At 43.2% G+C, this 20,828-nt stretch overlaps 1 protein-coding gene across 1 annotated transcript in view; it reads right to left on the bottom strand.

Moving 5' to 3' along the window:
• The window catches only part of LGR4 (leucine rich repeat containing G protein-coupled receptor 4), a 93,021-nt gene extending 76,713 nt beyond the window's left edge, over nt 1-16,308 (bottom strand). Inside the window, exon 1 of the mRNA XM_074372223.1 lies at nt 15,607-16,308. Coding sequence (XP_074228324.1) covers nt 15,607-15,791 — 185 coding nt within the window. The 5' untranslated portion in view covers nt 15,792-16,308. The remainder of the gene's footprint in view (nt 1-15,606) is intronic.
• Between the last annotated feature and the right edge of the window lie 4,520 nt (nt 16,309-20,828).

Here is a 20,828-nt window from a genome sequence, read left to right as displayed (position 1 = left end):
GAATCATCAGAAGTAAAACACCACTCAGCTCCTAATTCACAGGCAGAGATTCAGCCCCACTCCCCGTACTCCTTACATGGGACCTAGCACTCGGTCCATTTACGGGAGACTCACAGGGGTTTCATTCAAATCTATGGCTGAAACCATTTAAACCATAAACCTAATGCACACTTTATATATTACACATTCTGAGCTGCAGGGCACCGAAGCGAATTCACACACGCACACATGCACACAAGCATAAAGCCAGGCAGGACGCAGAGGGAAAGCGGGGGGACCGGTGCGTCATCTCCAACAACTGCTCCATGGCAATCAAAACCGGTTAAGCTCCAAAGAAGGGAGCGAAATAGACAGTTACAAGGGCTAGATTCAGACTTGGGGCTTTGCAACCTCAGGTGACTATCTCACTGCAGAGACAAGAGTTTCCTCAGCTTATTTAAGGAGTGGGGCCCAAACTAAGATTTCTACTAAGATTTCTCAAGACTCTAAATGGATCTGGTATATTTGCTGCTGCTGTTGGAAATAATTTTAAGACTCACCAGAAGTCGCAAAAATGGTACAGAGATGCATCGTTCACCCAGCTTTTCCCAAAGGCAACACCTTACATGGCTGTAATACATGAGCTACACCAGGAAATTTACTTTGGTACAACATTATTATCTTAAGCTACAGACCCTACTCAGATTCCACTACTTTTTACATGCACTCACTTTGTAAATCACACATACGAGTTCATATAACCCCCACTGCAATCAGAACAAGGAGCTGCTCCCTCACCGCAAGAGAGCTATGGGCACGCTACTCCACCTGAAACAAAGCGCTGGACAGAATTAATAATTTCAGTTCCTCCTGGCAGAATATTTTCAATTCCTTGAGAAAATAGACACTTTCAATTCCACCAACTTCCACTTGGAAAATGAAAAAGAACCTCCTGTAATGCTGTTGCTGTGAAATAAAAAAAATACTCTCAAGGAAAACTTCGCCCTCACCTCTATTCCTTGCGTTAGGGCTCCAAATGCAACCACACCTACATTAAAAACTAAATGAAATAAGACAAAGACACCTCTTTGCCATCATGACCCCATGGCTCCCTTCTGCTACCTCTTTACAGTCTCACTGTCCTCCCATCTCTAACCCTGGCAACCACCAACCTATTCCCCATCACTATAATTCTGTCATTTCTAGAGTGTTTTGAACGCAATCATACAGCATATATAATCTCTTGAGATTAGCTTTTTCACTCAGCATAATACCCTGGAGAGCTAGCCATGTTGCTGCACGTATCAACAGTTGGTTATCTTATTGCTGTGTGCTAGTCTTCTGTATTGATCTACCAGTTTATTGTGGCATATGGATTTTAATCTTTTTATGTTTTAACTTAATTATAATTATGGGGTGGGGAGGAACTTTTAAAATCATGTCCTGCTATTGCTTAAAATGGATTCATATTCCAAGAGATACTGACTGATTCTCTTAATCAGGAATCATCTTAATCCCTCCAAGATTCAAGCCTTCCTGATTACCCTACTTAAAATAGCAAGCCTCCTTCATCCCACTTTATTTTGTTTGACCGTACTTAACATTACCTGACCTTATGTGTTGATTGTGTTTATTTTTTTTATGTCTACCACCACCCCTACCCAACCCCATGCCCAGTAAGTTACAGAGGGCAGGGATGTTGTCAGATATTGTCATGTATCTGTATCCCCAGCACCAAGAACAGTTCTTTACACACAGAATACTTAATAAATTTATGTTGACCAAATTAATTTTAAAAGTAATGACTTATCTCAATAGGTAATTATTACTTTACAGTTGATTGATTGATATTGATTCCATAAACCATCATACAAATATTAGTAGCTCCCAGAAAATAGTTTGAACTGATAAAATTATTTGCATGAAAGCTTTTTATTCACTTCCACAAATTAACTATCTCCTGAAATTTCAATAAAGTACTGGACAAAAGGCAAGAAGCAAGTACAGGAAATCTTACCATCTGAGAAGCATAAGCCACAAGCAACACAAGTCAAAAGTCTCACTAAATACTAATGGTTTACATAATCAAGGAAAAGACTGTCAACTCTGATCATGGGCCTCCTTCTGCTTTGTTTCGTCAGCATGCTCTGAAGAGCTATCAATGGTCCTGCGCAAGTCATACCACTAAACATAACTGGATTTCCTCCATGTCAAATGGAGAATTGAGCCAGATCGACTGTTTTCTACCGGTTCCTAAAAGAAGTGGGTGGAGAAAGGAGGGAAGGTTGGAAAATATTAGCAAGAATTTGGTTATGATTTATGTAGCTGAAATGGTTAGCAAATAATAACAGGTAGCAGGTCTATAAACATGTAAGTGTATGTAAATGTATAGATATGTGTGTGTGTGTGTGTGTGTGTATTTACTGGGGACATATATGTAAATATAGCCTCTCTGATGGGTGGCCCATTACACACACAAGACTTTTGGGACCACTGCACCAGAGACCTTTAAGATTCAGAAGGGTCCAAATCTACATTCTGAGGAGCCAGGAATACTTCACGTGGAGGACAAAAGAGATTTAACTTCTCCAGAACTAACTCCTCATCTATAAAATGTGCAATTTATGATATCCACCATATACAAGACAGATGAATGCAAACATCTAGGAAAAGCACCAAAGGACACTGTCTTACAACCCACTCAACCAAAGAACCATGGTCTGAGAAAACAAGATCCAACAACCCACCCACAAAACCTCATTTCTTACCTGTGTTGCCCCCTGGGGTTTCTCCGTCTCTAACATGGAGAGTGAAAGCATGTGCTTTATTGGGCTGCTGGGAGCATTAAATGGATAATGCATGTAAAGGCGCTCCACTTAATGTCTGGGACTCAAAAACATTTTTTTTAGCAACTGTATTAATAACAAGATGATGATGGTGATTTGTCTGAATGGCAAGACAGACCTCGAGGAAGCTCTTCATGATGAAGAATGCAACTTAGGTGAAATAAAACAGAAAAATGCTTCCAGGAGAAGACAGCCTTTAGCATTAACAAGTAAATGACTCTCCAAGATGGGGCTGTGGTCACAGATTCCACTGTGCGCAGCCCTGCTGCTCAAGGAAAGCGCACAGGGATCCAAGCAGGAACCCATCCAGTCTGTAAAACATTAACAGCTTAATAAAGCCAAAAACACGGTGTTCAAGTCACCTGAAGAGGACCAGCGAAATTAATACCAAGTTGACTACATGAAACGCCTTGAGGGGAAAAAAAGGCTCATGGGTGATTCACTTTTATGCTGACTTCCCTATAAAAACATCTTCAACAGGAGAGGCAGGAAATTCCAGTGAGTGAAAGGGGGCAGCTATATGGAAACCATCATACTGCTCACTTTGCTTTTTAATTTACTTCAGGGTTTTTTTCTTGGTTCAAAGAAGCACATTCAGAAATTTTCTCCTTAAGAAACAGAAAAGTGAGTATGCTAACGGAGCCGATCCTCACGTACTATCTAAGTGAATGCCACCAAAGAAAAAGCAAGCCAAAGTGCACACAACTGGTCATTCTTTTCCTGACACGGAAAAACACGATTAACATAGAAAATGATGTGAAAGCTTTTAAACAAAGTTGTACAGAAAGCCAGGAGACCGAGTGAGAGAAAATTAAAAAAAATTCTTCCATGAATAAAAGATAACTTAGTTTTATGCAGTAGATTGATTTTGAATACAAGTTATTCCTAAATCAAACCACAGTCCCCCACTGTACGTACATATATAGATGTGTATGCTTTTCGGGGGAGGCTTCATTTTCAATTCTGGGGTTTTTTTTCTCGATAATAACCTGTAGCTTCTCACCATTTTGTTTCTCATTTTAACCTTTTCCCTCTTCTGATAAACTGTCAACTATCCAAGCTAACTACAGGGTGGACAAGTACCCAACACTGACTTACCACCCACCTGCTAGGATGTTAGGGCAAGTTACCTAACCCTTTCCAATTTTTGTATGCTCAGCTATCAAATGGGACACATGCCATCTATGACATGCCTAACACACAAGCAGGCCTAGCAGTTACTCACCAAATTTCCATTTTTTTTGAATCAGACTTCCCAAACATAAATAAACTAATCATTCAAAGTTTTTCCACTGTAAGCAAAATGCTCCACACTGGTATCATTTCTACACAAGTCCTTGGGGCATCACGGTTAACTGCTCGGTCTCAAAAAGAAGGCTAAGAATTCTACTATTGTAGAAGTACATACATTTAAACATAATCAATTTTAACAGCTTTCGTGAATACCACATACATACCACGTTAACAACATATTAAAGCTTTAGGTAATGAGTGATATCAAACCTCACTACAGCTCTAAGACATTAACATCTATACAACATTTTTGTAGCAACATATTCTTACCATATAACCCAGGATCTCACTTCTAGGTATTTACACAAGTGAAATAAAAACCTACATTCATGCAAAAACCTCTACCTGAATATCTGTAGTGGCCTTGTTTGTAAATTGCCAAGAACTGGACACACGGTAGGTGTCCCTCAACTTTGGAATGGATAAACAAATTGTGGTTACATCCATATAATGGAACACTCTTCTGCAATAAAAGGGACTGTTACCTACTGACATACACAAGAACATGGTAGAATCTCAAATGCGTTAGAAGTAAAAGAAGCTAGGCACAGGACTACAGCCTAGTACATTCCATCTGTATGATGTTCTGCTAAATGCAAAACAATATAAAATAGAAGACTGAAGGTAGAAAGTCGATCAGTTGCTGGAGGCCCGGGGTCAGGAGATGGGTTGACTCCAAAGGGCACAGAGGGAGAGATGGAAATGTTCTAGATCCTGACAGCGGTGGTGGTTGCATTCCTGTATACATTCCAAAACTGTGCACTAAAAAGGGTGAATTTTAAGATTGAGAGGGGACTTCCCCCTATGAATTCAGTTATGAAAATCAGTCACGTAGTCAAAGAAGGAAGATGGAACACCGGAGGTGGTTATTTCAGGACAAACATGGAGTCACTAAAAGAAAGTGAGGGGAACCTCAATCAGACTCATTTGTGAACAATCGTAAAACCAAATCTTTTTTAAATGTGTAGCCTTCCAAGGGCCAAGAAATTTAAAGAAAGTCTCTTATAACCAAGAACTACAAAAGGAATTACTCTTACAAGAAAATGGGAGAGGCATGTTGTTTTACAGCGAATGTTAAGGACTGACACCACGAACCACCAGAAATACCTTCTAGATGAGATGTATAGACACTGGTTATATCTGGGATGAAAAAGGAGCTTCCTTTTCAATAAATCAGCAACTCCTGTCAAAACCAGCCCGCATGTTTAAGAAACAATAGAACTAGAAATTCAGGCTGGGGTAACTTGCAGGGGTTGGAAAGGACCCTGACGAAATACATGTCATTATTTCCTCCACCAAAGTCATGAATCTTCTCATCTTTGGTGTCATAGGGTTTGTTTGGTTTTTTTTTTTTTCCTTCTCCTTCTGGAATGCTCCCTCAGCCAGGGTGGTGCCAAGGGCGACCTGAAAAAGACAGTAGTTGATTGACTCCTCTTCTCCACACTCTTGGCCCTCTCCTGCCACAGCTGCTGACAAGCCTCCACGCTGTGGATTCAGATGCCACAAAGCAAAGCCGTTAATGCCAGCTGATCTGACACCAAGTCCCCATAGAAGCTGGTACTACACAACAGATACCTCAAAGGTCAACGTGGCAGGGTTCGGCCACCATGAGACTGATCAGTTGAGCTCCTGCTGCAGAGTGACGACAAGACAAATTGAAAGTCAGACAGTCCTCAAGGCACATTCTGTTGGGAACAAAGCAGCCTCATTCTCAACTGTGTATTCATCAAACACATATCAAACACAAACAAACTCGAAACGTCCTGCACACCTGCACGCACACACACACGTGCACGCGCACACACACACAAATTCCCTTCAGTGACATATCTGATCAAGTAGGAAACTCCACCATGGAAGCAGGTCATACCAACTTAATTCAAACTGATATTAGAAACTGATTTATCCCAAACCTGAGATTTGCTTTTCACAGAAGGTAAGGGGGCTTCAGAAGACAGACTGACTGCTAACAGCAGAGCCTGGGGTTAGCACAGAAACGTGCCAACCTGTCATGAAGTGTGAAGCTTTCTGCTGCATGCCCTCACAGCCCCAGACTGTTTGCAAAGGACAGGAATGAAATATTCCATATGTTTTCTTTGTCAGTGACATGCCTATTGAAAGCAAGGCCATGGTAGTCTCCCTGCTGAGGGACTGGGTCAAGCTATTCATGTGTAACCAGGCAGATGTCAAGACGGTAATGGGAAAAACATCTCAAAACATTTTTTTTTAAGAAAGAGACCCAGAGTAGAAAATGCACAACTATATTTGAAATACTCAGACATCTAAATAGGTTGTGAGCACTCCTGCATCTGTGAGCTGCTGCTCTGGCTTTATAATTCATTTCCAAATCAGATCTGAATCAAAACCCAGAAAAGGTTTCCAAGCTTCTGAGAAAGATTTAACTGTGCTTCACAAGAATGTCGTATATCTTTTCAGAAATATGAAAAATTATGATGGAAGGATTTTTGTTCTAAAATTACCTCTAGGATAATAAGCTTTTCTTTATCCACAAAACACAAGTATTAGTCTCAAATGTAAAAAATCCACAGGCATCCAATAACTAATAAAATATTATTTTCAAAGTACTTAAAAGAAAAGGTTCTCCCATAATCTGCATATTGCTAAAATCAAAGTGATGTGGAGAAACGAAAACTCAGCTAAATTGGCAATCGTGAATAAATTGTATCCACCCGCAACGTGGAAAGTGATGAGAAACCACACTGGGCACCCACAGCATGAGGCTTCTTCAAGAATTAAGTGTGGTTTCATGAAAATCCCCAGTGTTCCAAAGTCTGGACCTAGATAGTTAGCAGCTAAAGATCACACTGACACTGTCCAAGGTTGCATGACCATTTGCTATGCGGACAAACAATGTGTCCCCTGTTAGGAGAGCAACCTGCCACTTGACCGGTCATCTCAGGAAAGTAGTGCCCGACTAGAGACCAACGCAAGAAAACATGACTTTCTCCCAGCTCTCTCCTCTAGAGAAACGGCAACTCCCCAGCGTTAGGCGCTCTTGTTGGAAAAGGAGTAGCACCATGTATAAGAAAGGATCTGGGTAAAAGCATATGCGCTACCCTTTCTCCAGCAGGATCTTTCTGGTTTTCTGCGTGAAAAACCTACCAGACAAGGAGCCTTTGTTCTATTAGCACCGGGGCTCACTGTGAAGTCTCCAACAGGCTATGGAACTGCTATACATTCAAAAAAAAAAAAAAAAAAAAAAACAGAGAAATCGGGTTTGGAGTTTTAAATCTAAGTGATTTAAAAGGATACACACGCAGACAACTGTTTAGTCACTCCCCAAGGAAATGACAATGTATTGGGTCCTCCCTGTCAATCAAACAGCTCATACTGAAGAGTTTCTTACACATGACCTTTGAAGATGAAGTCAACTGACCTCTTTTTGCAGATGGAAGAACCGATGTCCAGTGTGGTTAAGTGACATCCCCAAGCACACAGATTCAGGAACTTAGGGGCTCTTGATTCCTTGTGCCACACTCTCAAAAATAAAACCAATTTTGAAGGCCTGTTGATAAAAATAGGCCCATAAAAATAAGACTGGAGAGTAGACAGTGACATAAAAAGCTGAATTACATGACCATGGACTCAAAATGACCTCGGAGAGAACAGAAGGCCAATAAGAAAAAAATTTTCTTTGTTACAAAGATAAGAAAATATGAAAAGCTTAAAACAAACCCCACTAGTCACGTGAGAATGAACTAGCCAGTAGCACAGAATGGATGAAAACTGGGATTAGGACAAACTGCTAAATAGCAGTTAGTAAAGCCACGTGTAATCTTTTAAAACATGATACTAAAATATTAAATGCACTGAATATTCCTTTCTTAACTCTGATCAAACGATATAAGAATTCTGTACATGCTTGATGTGAGATAAGGAGCTGGAAGAGGACCCGAGGGGCAATTACCAGATTCCGAAAATGCAAAAAACGGATTTAGTGCCTAAAACAGAAGGGGACGTGGATAGTCTTTGAGAACATTAGGAGCCTAAAGGTTAATCAGCATTCTCTGCTTTCTCCCCCCACCTCCTCAGGAGCTGACAGACTTCAGAGGTCTTAAGGCATAAGGTATTCAAGAGACAGATGAGTACTCTGGGTTTCTGGAGATTCTCTGGCAGGAAAGAGGCTCTCGGAGGTGGCGTCCACACAGGAAGGGTGACAACCTAGAACTGAGTGGCAATCACGGGTCTCCTCTTTCCTGAGAAGAATCTAGTCTGCTAAGCCCTTCTCATGTTATCCATCTAGTTTCTCCAAGGGCCTCTGAGCACCAAGCGTACCCTGGAGGAAAATGGAACAGGCCAGAAGGTAATCAACATCCTAGCCCACTTTCGGAGAGAAGCCTGGCAACTCGGAAGGACACCTCGTAACCTGTCCTTCAAAACGAGAAACGGGAAGACAGTGAGACTTCTAAGGTCACTCCAGCTTCCCTCCTAGGAAAGCAGCTCTGATCAAACTCTTCAGGGGAGTTCTGACGTTACCACTTGTACTAATTTACTCTGCCACTTATGCTGAGGGCTCCCAGGGAACTCAGAGCCTGAGGGGAGGGACCCCAAGCTTCCCCCAGCACCGAGGGAAAGGCACCACCTCCCCGTCACAGTCAAGTCACTCTTCCCGGGAGGGAAAATTTCCCCACAGAAAACTTATATTTTATATATATATATCTCTCCAGGAATGGGGAGAATCCATCTCAGGATTTTTCTGGATATCAGGTTCTAAAATCTGATTCAAAGAGCAAAAGTATTCTGTTGTCAGTATGCAGTGAGATTTCCATTCTTTTGATGATCAACTTTATATTTTTTTTTTTAAAAAAAGGCTGTATTCTCCTAGTATAAAAATAGACAGAAGAAAAGAAAACCTAGCTAACGGGGCTTACATAACCTTTTACTTATCTTGACTCAAAATACTTAAATACAAATGAAATATGAAGGATAAAGGGTCATTAAATATCCCGTAATATAGTAAAGAAGCTTCCCCGACATGTGTTTTCTCACTAGCACAGACAACAGTCCAGCCCGGGATCTAAACGTATTCCCAGTCTTGGCCCAGCTGCCTCCCAAAATATCTATGGTTTACATTTCCTTACAAGGATATTCTTATATTTTTATGGGCCAACATGTTGCCACAGCGGGGTTGGGGGTAGGGGGAGGGATTCAATGCTTTCCCCATAAGATCTCTCAGTACAGAAAAGCTAAGAAAACTAGAAAAATCTATTTTTTGAAATGTTCATTTCTGAAACCTAGACTATTAGATGGGCATTCCTGAACCCCAATCAGTTGCATCTAAAATAAGAAATGAAAATGTCAAATCTTCCTGTAGACCTACTGCCGAGGGGGAGGACCTGGCTAGGGTGCTTTTCTGACAATTAACACATGTAATAGTACTGAAACATGAGAGAGACTCAACTTTAGAGACTAAAAACCCATTCAGAGTTTTAATTGCCATACGTGACATAGAATACTTCTGGATATTTTAATAAACTAGCTAAAAATAGTCCTAGCCATATACAAAGTTTAATAACAAATATTTGTCTATGGGCGGGTGGGTGAATCCAGAGTATACTACTAGGCAATCTTGCCGTGTAAAGGGGTTATTTGAGCAGTAACTTGCTTAAGTCTTTAGAAAGTGGAGATGTTAGTAAAATCACCTCTAAACTCAATTTTGATCTCATCTGATTTCAGACAGTAAGGCTGCTACCTGGTCTATAAGTTGCCCATCAAGTATTTAAAGACACAAAAGAAATGCCTAGAAAGGCAGACAAATTAGCCATTGTGGAAGAGTACTGATTTGCTCAATGCCGTAGATTTTTTTTTTTCCCCACAGACCGAATTTAAACTAGAGCGTTTTATTATCCTCAGTGATGCTTTTGAAAAAAACCACAGTTCACTGAACAAAGGTGGGGGGTCAGGGGAAGGAAAAAGTTATCCATATTCTTTTCTACATAGGAAACCAAGCTTTTGGCATTGCCGACAACTTGAAGGCTGCAGGAGGCAGTTAAGGAGCAAGCTGGACAACACATTCCCAAAGCCAAAACCTTGATCTCTGGTTTAAAAAATTAAAAGAGCAAAGCTGTGTTATCAAGCTACATTTGTTACATTTTTCCAAATTAAAGGCACATTTGGGCAGGGTTTAACTTTTAACCCAGCTATACCAATAAATATTGTACTTTTATATAAATTTGTTATCTTTTTTATAGAGAAAAAGTGAGAACAGTCTCAGAAAAATTTCAGAGTCACTGAAGGATTCTTACAACTTTGCTTGCTTGACATCCTACACAGATTCAGAGAAATTCAAAGCCATGAGAGACATCAGTCATCATTTAGCCCAATACCCATTATTTCTTGATAAGAAAAATGGGACTAATTTAGCCCAATACCCATTACTTCTTGATAAGAAAAATGGGACTAAAAGGAGAGGACAACCAAGGACACCAAAGACCAAAATGCAAACTTGGAGGCTGTCAGTGCTTTCCACCTTTATAAAGATGACTAAAATATGAATTTGAGAGATAAACTGACAGAGGCCAAGAAAATGCCCAAACTTGCCTGGATCCACCTACCAGTACAGAACTTTCATCTTCCCTAAGAGATTAAGTTGTCAAATGTTACCTTACAATTCTAATGGGAAGAGCCAAGTGCCTGGACATTAAATGCTTGCGATACCGTAACTGTCATTAACATTTAGTTCAACTGAAAATCATAAAATATTAGCGGTTACCGCAAGCCTTAAGGAGCCCAGAATGAGAGAGTCACTGGTTTAAGCCCCAGGTATCGCTCAGACCACACCCAGCACATTGTTGCCTTGTGAGGCAGTGCCTTCCCCGTTCAGTGGATACATTCCAGCAGCGTTGGACAACTGGAGAAGTTTCTTGGGTGGAGGAGGGATTTCAGGATGGAGAAACCTATATTTCACATAACACAACAGAGAGGATCAGGCAAATACACAGGGGTAAGAAAATCAAATTAGATAGAAAGAAAACTCTTGGCAGAAAGAGTTGTTTACTTCCTTGTTCTCAGGTGAAGAAACCAAGGCCCTGAAGGGTTAAGCTTGTCGCCTCCTCAAGGTCACTTGTGTGACTTCTAGACAGATCTGGAGATCAGCTCTCCATTTTCCCAGCAGAAGGCTCTTGCCTCTCTTTATTTAAAGAGAACCCAGCAATTTGTAAAATAAAGGACCTATAGTTAAAGATGTTCATATATTGGCCTCATTTAAAACAAAGTTCGCATCTATGTAATACACATACATCTCTAAAAAGACACACCACACAAAATGAGCTAACACTGAAATTTATAGACAGTAGTTCAGACATTCAGATACCCAAACTTGATCATCAAAAAAGGTATAAACCTTTAGCCACTGATTACTGACCTGCTAGGGAACACAACTGATGTTGGAGGAAACGTAAGACAATACTTTCAAATAATACTATTAAAAGAAAGGTGCTTAATGTCATGGAAAAGAAACAAAACAAAACAAAACATCTTAAGGAAGAATCTGAGACGATGCTTCCTAAAGAAGAAGACAAAGCAACAGATTATTTTTAAAAACCATTCGAAGCCCCTCAGGTAACCATCAATTCTATATAGAAAGCTTGATAACCTGCCCACAGACAGGATACGCACACTGTGAAGGCTGGAGAGATTATGACTAATTATACTGAAGTGAGGACGTTGAGTAACTTTTTGTACGGTGTCCAAATTAGTAAAATAGAGTGATTTTATTTTCCAAGTGTGAAGCCATACCCACAGGAAACACGCGGGGCTGTTGCACCCGAGCAGAGCGCCTTAGCCAGTCATGCATTCTGTGACAAGTCTCCATGGCAAATTTCCTAACACACACTTCTAAACACAAAGAACTCCTCCTCCGAGTGAGTGGCAATAAACATGCTAGTGCAACTTCAACTTGAACGATATTCTGCTACTTCTGGGATCTTTTTACCACAGCGGCCAAATGCCCTCACCCCCCTGCCATCCCAACATTGTGGAAGAATTATAAAACCACAGAACTTCTGGAAGCCACCAGCTGCCTTAACTATAATCTAGTGAATTCACTTTTCAAATGAAGAAACTGTCCCATGGACACCCCCTAAAAAAGGAGAATGACTTGCCCAAGGCCAAACAATTACTTAGTGGCCGGGTAAGGATCAGACCCACCACCCTCTCCACAAAGCCACAGAAACAGCATTTATAATCCTGAAACTATGCACCAGGTATAATCTAGGACGTGGAAATGTGTACTCCCGGTCCACAGTTCTCAGATTTTGTGGGAGTAACACACAAATGAGAGGACACACGTGCACAATTCCCTCCCCACCACCATTGTGACATTATCACTTTCTCTCCCAGTCAAGGATCGTGGAATGCAGGTGATTAAGAGGGACCTCATGAGCTCGAATAAAGGAATAACCTTGTGTCTTTTTGATAAAATACAGTCCGGAATTTTAATACTAGTTTAAAAAAAAACTTCCTTTAAAACCCCTCAGGGTGAATTGTGACACGCCAGTGCTCTGTGACGCAGGATCAAGAACTGCTGTTGCAAAATATAAATAACCGCTACAGGTGCAGCACACGGTGTGAACACGGGAATCCCATCAACAATCCTGGGGATTACATCTGACTCTGCCCCCAGACTCGGATAAAGCAGCTTTCAGCAGGAAATAGACACTGTCAGACCAAACAAGTTTAAACGAGTCTAAAGAGAAGAAGCAGGTATCCTCTCTCTGGGGCCTTCTCAGATCTGGACAAAAGGCTAACTGCTGAGAATGCTGAATTTGGCAATCCCGCGTGGGAATGAGGTCTGGATTCCAAGCCCCTACTCTGCCCCTCGGTGTGGCCTGAAGTCCTTATTCATTCACTGCAACATTTTTAATTGCTTCCTATGTAGTGGGATCTATAGGCTCCAAGTTGAGTAAAATAAAATCCCTGCCCTGTTGACCTGGAGTCTCCAATGGGGGATGTGAACACCCCTGGGTGAGATGAAGGTAGACACCATCGAGGAATGACAAGAAAACAAAAGACTTTTGATTAATAATTACAGTTTCGTCTGGGGGACTTCTATTTTTGTGATTGTCATGTTATGTATAACTAAACAGGCCTCGGCGCACATGCTCCAGAAATTGGGAAAAGGTGAACAAAAGTTTGGGGACCATGGATCTAGTCCCTTGGTGTGTAACCATGGATCACTAAAACTGTGATGGGACAGCAAAGCAGAAGCACTTGGAAAGAGACCTCAGGTGAGCCCAAGGTATCCTAGAAAATAAACTGGAGAGGGCACACCACAGCACCTGCACCCCACCCCAAGCCCACATAGCTTTGGAGATCACTGGTTTCCCCAAATGCAGATCTATTGCCCTTGAAATGCCCTTTGCATGGGCTTGTCATATAACGTATACTTTTAAGGGTGGAATGAAGAGTATTCAGGTGAAATAAGGAGTTATCAGGATGTACAATTACTCTCTACGTCATGGACAGAAGTAAATATCACACATTTGCCCACCACGACGGCTCAGAAAGTGCTATGATGCCGCCAGACTGGGCAATCTGATCTGCCCTGGTGCCAATTATTTTTCTGTCTGTTTCCCAAGCCATGGCCAGTCACTTTTGTAAGGCTCAAAGTTGGAAATATAGGGTGTCACTATCTTTGGTGAATTCTAAAGATGCCTGATGCTCTACAGCAAGGAGCACGTTCTCATAAAAGTGCGATACTTCTTTGCGGTTTTAAGGTACTAACATAAAACAGCCCTTTTCCTTATAGGGCAAGTCTACATATTAAAACTGGAGGAATCTGCTAAACAAGATCTTTGTAACTGGTCGAAATAGTAAAATTATGCTTTTCTCTTAGAGAGAGGCTTGAAAGAGGTTTCAGGGAAAGGCACCTCTCCTGCATGAATTCCCTAAAACTGTGAAGCAGTCTGGGGGTGGCGGTGGAGGGGGGAATGTAGCCCTATCCCCTCTACCCAATCTTCCTTCCCTCACTTCGCCTCACTCCCACTCAAACTGTCCCTCCTAATGTACCTTGTGTGGGCAAACTGCTCTTCACTGCAGAGTCACCTTTTTTCAGTGAAAAGTTACATTTCACCATATTGAAGGAAAGTGACTTCTAATACGGAACTAACATCTGGGGTGGGGGGAAGGGCGGCGGGGAGGGGGAGGCTGGTGGCCAAAGAATGACACAGGTCCCAAGGTCACTGACCACAATCCTCAAAAAAAAAAATAAATAAATAAATAAATAACAAAACAACCCCATTGGCAGAGAGCAAGCAGGACACCTCTTACCACCCACCTGGAAACAGCAGCCCCCTGGCCTGCACAGAAGGGATTTCTTTACGGGGTCTGTTCCTCCCTTGAAACTCTATCTCTATGGGATGTTTCTCAGTAGCTATAAGGTAAAAGAAAATTGCCTTACTCAAAACCTCACAGAATCCCTTCCGCTCTGAAACAGCTCTTTCACTGCCCTTGATTTAATCTGGCCGCACACCGCAGCCAGGAAGAACAGGGCACACACCAAGCGCTGCACTCTGTTACCCTATTCTTCCTCTGTGGGTGCCACTTGCAAACACCCGCTCCAACACCTATTTCAGATTCCTCTTCTCTTCCAAAGCGAAAGTCTAAAGCTCTCCGTCCCCGTTCGTGGAAGGGGGTTCTGGAAAGTCAGAACCATCCGAGTGACTTTCTCCACCTCAGGCAGCTCAGAAGAAAAGTTGTGTTGTACCTTAAGCAGGTACAGCAGAAAACTGCCGCCTCCCTCTTGGGGCAGGCAGAGCTCATGCTCTGGAACGTTCATCTTCTCCCAACACCCTGTACTTCAGGTCAGCATTCCTTCTTTAAAAGGCCTCGCTGGGTAAGAAGATTATTTCACCGAGAGAAACCTGCAATTTCCCCCTCCTTCTCCCTCGTTTTCTCCCGGCTTCCCTAGGCGCTTTGCTGGCAAGTCCAGAGTGCAACTGGACCGAGGTGCCAGGTCGCTCTCCCCGGACCGGGCCAAATCGGATGGCGATTCGCCCTGGCCACGGGACAGGTGCTGCTTCTCCCCACACGCTGGAACCCAGGAGGCTCCAGGTGCTTCCCCAGGAAACGTGCCTCGCCTGGTCTGAGACTCAGGCCAAGTTCTAGGCGTCCTCACCCCCGCCGACTGCAAAGCTCTTGCCAGCTGAGCAGGGGCCCGGGTGAGAAGAGAAGGTCGCGTGAAAAGGCTGCCAGGGACAAGCGTTTCCAGATTCCTCCTTCCTCCTTGGCCCCAGATGCACTTGGGAGTTGGAGGGGTGGTGATCGTGCCCGAAAAGTCTGGGGAGAAGAGCTACTCGGGTCTCGGACCAGCACCGGCAAAGCTTCGAAAGCTCGGGAGTGGGTGTCAAGGAGGTGACGGCGCCCCCCTCCTCGGGACACAGGGGGGCGGGGTGGGATCGGCCACTGGCTCCGCCCCCGGCGCCCCCGCCACCGCCCCCTCCCCGGCGCCCCCGCCGCCCGCACTCACAGCGCTTGGGTGAAGGCGCTGAGCCCCTCAGGCACGGCCGTCAGCCCTTTCCCGGAGCAGTCCACCCGACGGTCGCCGTCGCAGCTGCAGGGCGCCGCGCAGAGAGGCGGCGCCGCGCCGCTGGGCTCGGCCGAGCCGCGCAGCCCCAGGGCGAGGAGGCAGAGCAGCCCCAGCGGGCCCGGCATTGCTGCGGCCGCCTCCCGCGCCGGCCTCTCCCGCGGCGCCGCTCGCTCGGCGCGCCTCCGCCGCCCTCCGACGCCCCCCGCCGCCACGGGCGGCAGGCCTGCGGGCTGGGCCGGGGGCTCTCCTCTCTCGGCAGTAGCGCGGGCTCGGCCCCTTCAACGGCCCGCGGCAGCAGCGCAGGGACGCGGCGCTCCGGAGTTTCGCCCTTCCCGCTGCTCCATGGACGCGCAGAGGCAGTCCCGCTCCTCCGGCGGCTCAGGCCAGCCGGCCCGGCCGGGCGCAGCTGCGGGGGCCGCGCTCTGCCATCGAACCCGCCTCCCGGTCCCCGGCCTCCTGCCGCAGCCGCTCTTCAAGGTTGCGGAGCGCAGCCTTCAGCCATGCCGGCCCCGCGCCCCAGCCCCCGCCCGGCTCTCGCACAAACACCCGAGCTCTTTCTCGCTCTCTCGCAGCCGCGGCTCAACCTCCTCCCGTCCTTTTCCCTTCTAGGGTTGCACGCTCGGGTTCCCAAGCCCCCAGCCACTGGCTTATGCAAATCACTTAGGTACATGCAAAACTAACCCCTCTCCCAGAGCGCCATTGGCCGGGGGAGGTCTCGAGCTTATTACTATGCAAGGAGGGGAGCCTCCATTGGCCAAGAGTGGGACCAGAGGGGCGTGTTTATCGGGCGTGAGTGACAAGGTGGTGGTGGTGGTGGTGGTGGTAGTTCAAGGCAAAAATCCCTGACTTGGCTCGATTTGCGTGGCAGGTTGTGGACTGAAGGTAAAAAGATCTGAAGACATAGAATCTGGTTTTTTCCTTCCCCACCCGTCTTTTTCCCTAAGCAGAAGTTGAATCTTCTAAATTGGATGACCTGAAAGATAGAACTTGCCTCCAGCATTTAGTTAAGTTTCAAATGACTCTCCACTGTTCCAAACGGCAGGACTTCGGGAGCTGTGCAAATGGAAAAAAGATTTTGAAGAGGAGGGAAAAGGTTTCTCTGAATCTGACATAAATATTTGGGGGGTTAGCTATATACTAAATTAAAACAGTGTACTCCCACAAGCCTCTCACTTCACCTGACATCTTTATACATATCTTGACATGCAGTTGGTAGCTAAGTCTTAGCAATGAACTAACCATCCACAATACAGGGTTTTGGTGACTGCAACTCAGACTGTTTTCTCACATATTTTAAAATCCTAGGACACAAGAATCTTGCCAGGGTCAAAGGAGGTGATGTTTCTGAACACTGGACAATTTCTCCAGACAACAAAACATTTGAGTGCTAGGTGACCACCATTGAGAAGCCAGCAGCCACTTAGGTGTTAGGTAATTATCAGCATTCCTTCCTCTTCTGGACTTTTGTGGCTTAATAGACCCCACATTATTATTATCATTGTATCAAATACTGCTTTATGGGCACCTCCTTTCTTGCTTTCTACTGTGCCTTTGGGTTGTTTGGGTTGTTTTATTTTATTTTGAAGACATTTTCCATGAATACTTTAAATTAAGACAGGCAGATTAAAAATGTCATTTTCATCAACTTGATTGCTCATATCATATAAGTAAAATTAAAGAAAGTGGAAACAAGTTGATGCAGACCTAAGAAGTTTAAATGAAAATTTTCCATCATCTTTACATTCAGGAGTTTATCTTTAAAAATAGTGCCCAGTTGGGCACATGGCTAACATATAATACATTTATTTATACATGCTGGAGAAGTCAATAAATACAGGCATGCCTGACTTTAAGTTTTAGAAATGACCAACTTCCTCTAATTGTAGGTCTGAAAGAGAACTCAAAGGTAGATGGCCAACTCTATGGTTTTACAGATAAGAAATCTGAAGCTTGCAGAGGTTGTGCTCTGCCCAAGATCATCACACAACAACTCCTGGGCCCCTGGTTCCTTGAATGGTGGTGCCCTTGGAGCCTTCCCTAAATTGGCTTCCATTGTCTAAATCATTTCCATTATTTTCTAGTGACTGTCACGAGCAAGTGAAATGAGGAGAAAATTGTTAATTTAGTTTCTTTCATTGATTCCTTTTCTCCTGTAATGAAACTGAAAGGTGACAGAATTTTTCTTGCCAAAATATCTCTCTTCTGCTGATTTTTTTCTTGTAACAATTATATATTATACTGATTGATTTTATTTTGGCCAAATAATTCATTTCCTTTCTTTTAAAGTAGTGGTTTTCAAACTTCAGTAAGCATAAAAATTACATGCAAAGCTTGATTAAAACTGCAAAATGACTTAAGTAGGCCTGGGTGGAGCCTTGAAATCAGCATTTTGATGCATGTCAAGTCAAAGTGGTCCAGGTGGTCCTTGAATCACACTCTGGGAACTTTATTCTTCGCTTCCAAGGAATAAAATCTTAGGGCTGACAACTTAAGTGAAAGAAGAGATTTGGATGTTGGAGAAAGGAGAGATGTAGATTCTATTGAAGAGTAAATTCCTTTTATCTATCAAATGAAGAAGATAAGAAAGGAGGATTCGAATTTGCAGCTTGTCCAAGAAGACAAAATATCGGGAACAATGGACTTGGGTGGAGAAGAAAAGAGGTGAAGTCTGTTAAAGCGTTAGCGTTTCTTGTAGTTGCTACATTATGTATGTTTTGCTTTCAAGATAAACTGGCCAATGAGTCTTTACTTCTTGGATAAGATTCCCTAAGAGGGAGAGAGAGAGAGAAACACACACACACACACACACACACACACACCCTAATTTTTAAGATACTATCCAGGCAACTAGAGGAAAATGATCAGCTCTTATATACACCACAAGGACCTAGAAAGGTAACAGGATAGACCAAAATCTGATGGCAAGCAAAAAAATAAACTTAAGAGAGACTTTGCCTTCAGACTGGTTCCTCTTTCTAGTGTTTCACGGCGGTGGGGGAGTAAATTTGTAGCCTCCACAGGCTGGGTGAGAGTCAGTGGCATCTGGCTAAAGCACTTCTGCATTGCAGGTGCTTTTGGGCAGTGAAGGAGGCACCCTCCCCATGATGCTCACTGTGGGGCTTTTGTGCAAAGGGCACAGGGCGTGTTGACTCGTGGACAAGCTGGACTTTGGTCCCACTCACCTCCCTCGCCCAGACATTCCTGTAAATATAGAGCCTACACAAGTGTATGCAGAGGCCACACCTACCAGCTGCTCCACTGAGGAAACAAGAACTGGGAGATTGTAGGTATTCTCCAGCAGCAGTATCATAACTGGATTAAAAGTCCTCAAATATACAAAGTTTCACCTTTTATAAAATATGTGCAACTTCCAAAAAGAACAAAAATCTGCGTTCACAGCAATCAGCTTAAGAAATAAAGTATTGCAAATGGAGCTGAAGTTCCCTTTGTACCCCTCTGCAATCATATCTCTTGCCTTCTTTCTCTCCTGGGGAAGTAAGCCCTTTCCTAAATGTCATAACTAATTCCTGTGCACTTTGCATGCTTTTTGTATGTGTATGTCCCTAAACAATATATAGCATTGGTTTGCATATAGAAAGAATATCATTCTGTGTTCTTCTGCAACTTGGTTTTTTCCACTTAACCTGTGAGCTTTATCCATGTTCATGAAATATGTGCTATTGTTAGTTCATTGTCATTACTACCTAGTATTCCACTTAAAGAATGTACCCAATATTTAATTATCCATTCTATTGTTAATGTTAAGCTTATTTCTATTTTTTTCTAACAATGCTACCATGAATGTTCTTTTACAAGCCTCCTTGTTCATACATGCAAGAGAGTATCTAAAAGGTGTTTCCTTTATTCACATGTATGCCTGTGTGTGTGTGTGTGTGTGTGACTAGAAGTGGAATTGCTGGGTCATAGGTTATATGCAGTCACCAGTATTGGATATCAAATTGCTTTCAAAAGCGATTGTACTTGTTTGTGCTTCCTTCAGCAGAGAATAAAAATGAGAATAAATTAATGTAATTACTCTACATCCCACCAATACCAATATTGTGAGACGCAGGCATTTGTGAATCTGATGCATATGAAATGAGATCGAAAGGTAGTTTGAAGCTGAATTTCCCTGATTACAGCTACATCTTCTCATGCACTTGTTGTGCGTTTGGTGTGCCCTTCTGTGCATTGCCTGTTCATTTCCTCTGCCTGGTTGTTTTCGACTGGATTGTTTGTTTTTGTTTTTCTTGCTAAGGTCAGATAGTAAATGTTTGGAGCTTTGTGGTCCATATGGTCTCCATCATAACTATCCCACTCTGCCACTGTAGCATGAAAGCAACCATCAATGACACATAAACAAACAGATGTGGCTGTTTCCCAGTGGAGCCTTTTTGGCACAAGCACATGTTAGACTAGTCCTGGCCCGTGGGCCATAGAGTTTCCCAGCCCTGTTTTATAGCCACTAATCCTTCATTGAAATCTAATTATTTCTGAAAACCATTTGCAGGATTATCTAAAACTCAGAAGGACACACCTCAAATGTAACCATCTCTCCTTGCATGTTGACATCAAGCACTTTTAAACTTCTGACCTCCATAGTGAGCTCATGCCGAAGATTGTATTGCAGAAAGAGCCCCCCAAAAGTCCATTACAAGCTTAAACATGCCCCTCTTTCTAGAATGAATGGTGCAGAAGTTATCCTGGGCACTTAGGGTTTATCATACTTTCCATCGAAAAGACACCCCAAATATTTGACCTGATGCAATCACATGAACTGTGAAAAATAGCTATTGACTCTATGAAAGCATAGGGGCTAAGCTTGCCACCTGAAGCTAGAAGCTGTATGTGAACATTAAAATATGTACATGTATATACACACATACATACAGATCTATGGGCATATGTATATGTATATATATATATATACATAAACATCTCAAAACATAATAGATGCAGGGAATAAAGAAAGAATATTAGTTCTGATCCCTTCCCATCAGACACCTGATATGTGTCTGCCTAACAACTGAGTCCTCGAGGTAAATGCACTTGTCTGATGCTCTGATGCCTCCACACTTGCATCCGGGGCTTTGGGCTGGAGGCGCTGCCCCACTGGGCCCCCAGGCTCGCTGTCGTCAACAGGTGCTTTCACTTACTCATCC

The sequence above is a fragment of the Camelus bactrianus genome, chromosome 10, assembly GCF_048773025.1.
Source record: "Camelus bactrianus isolate YW-2024 breed Bactrian camel chromosome 10, ASM4877302v1, whole genome shotgun sequence".
Classification (NCBI taxonomy): domain Eukaryota; kingdom Metazoa; phylum Chordata; class Mammalia; order Artiodactyla; family Camelidae; genus Camelus; species Camelus bactrianus.
Note: the sequence above shows the minus strand (reverse complement) of the source record. Positions and strands in the feature narration are given on the sequence as shown.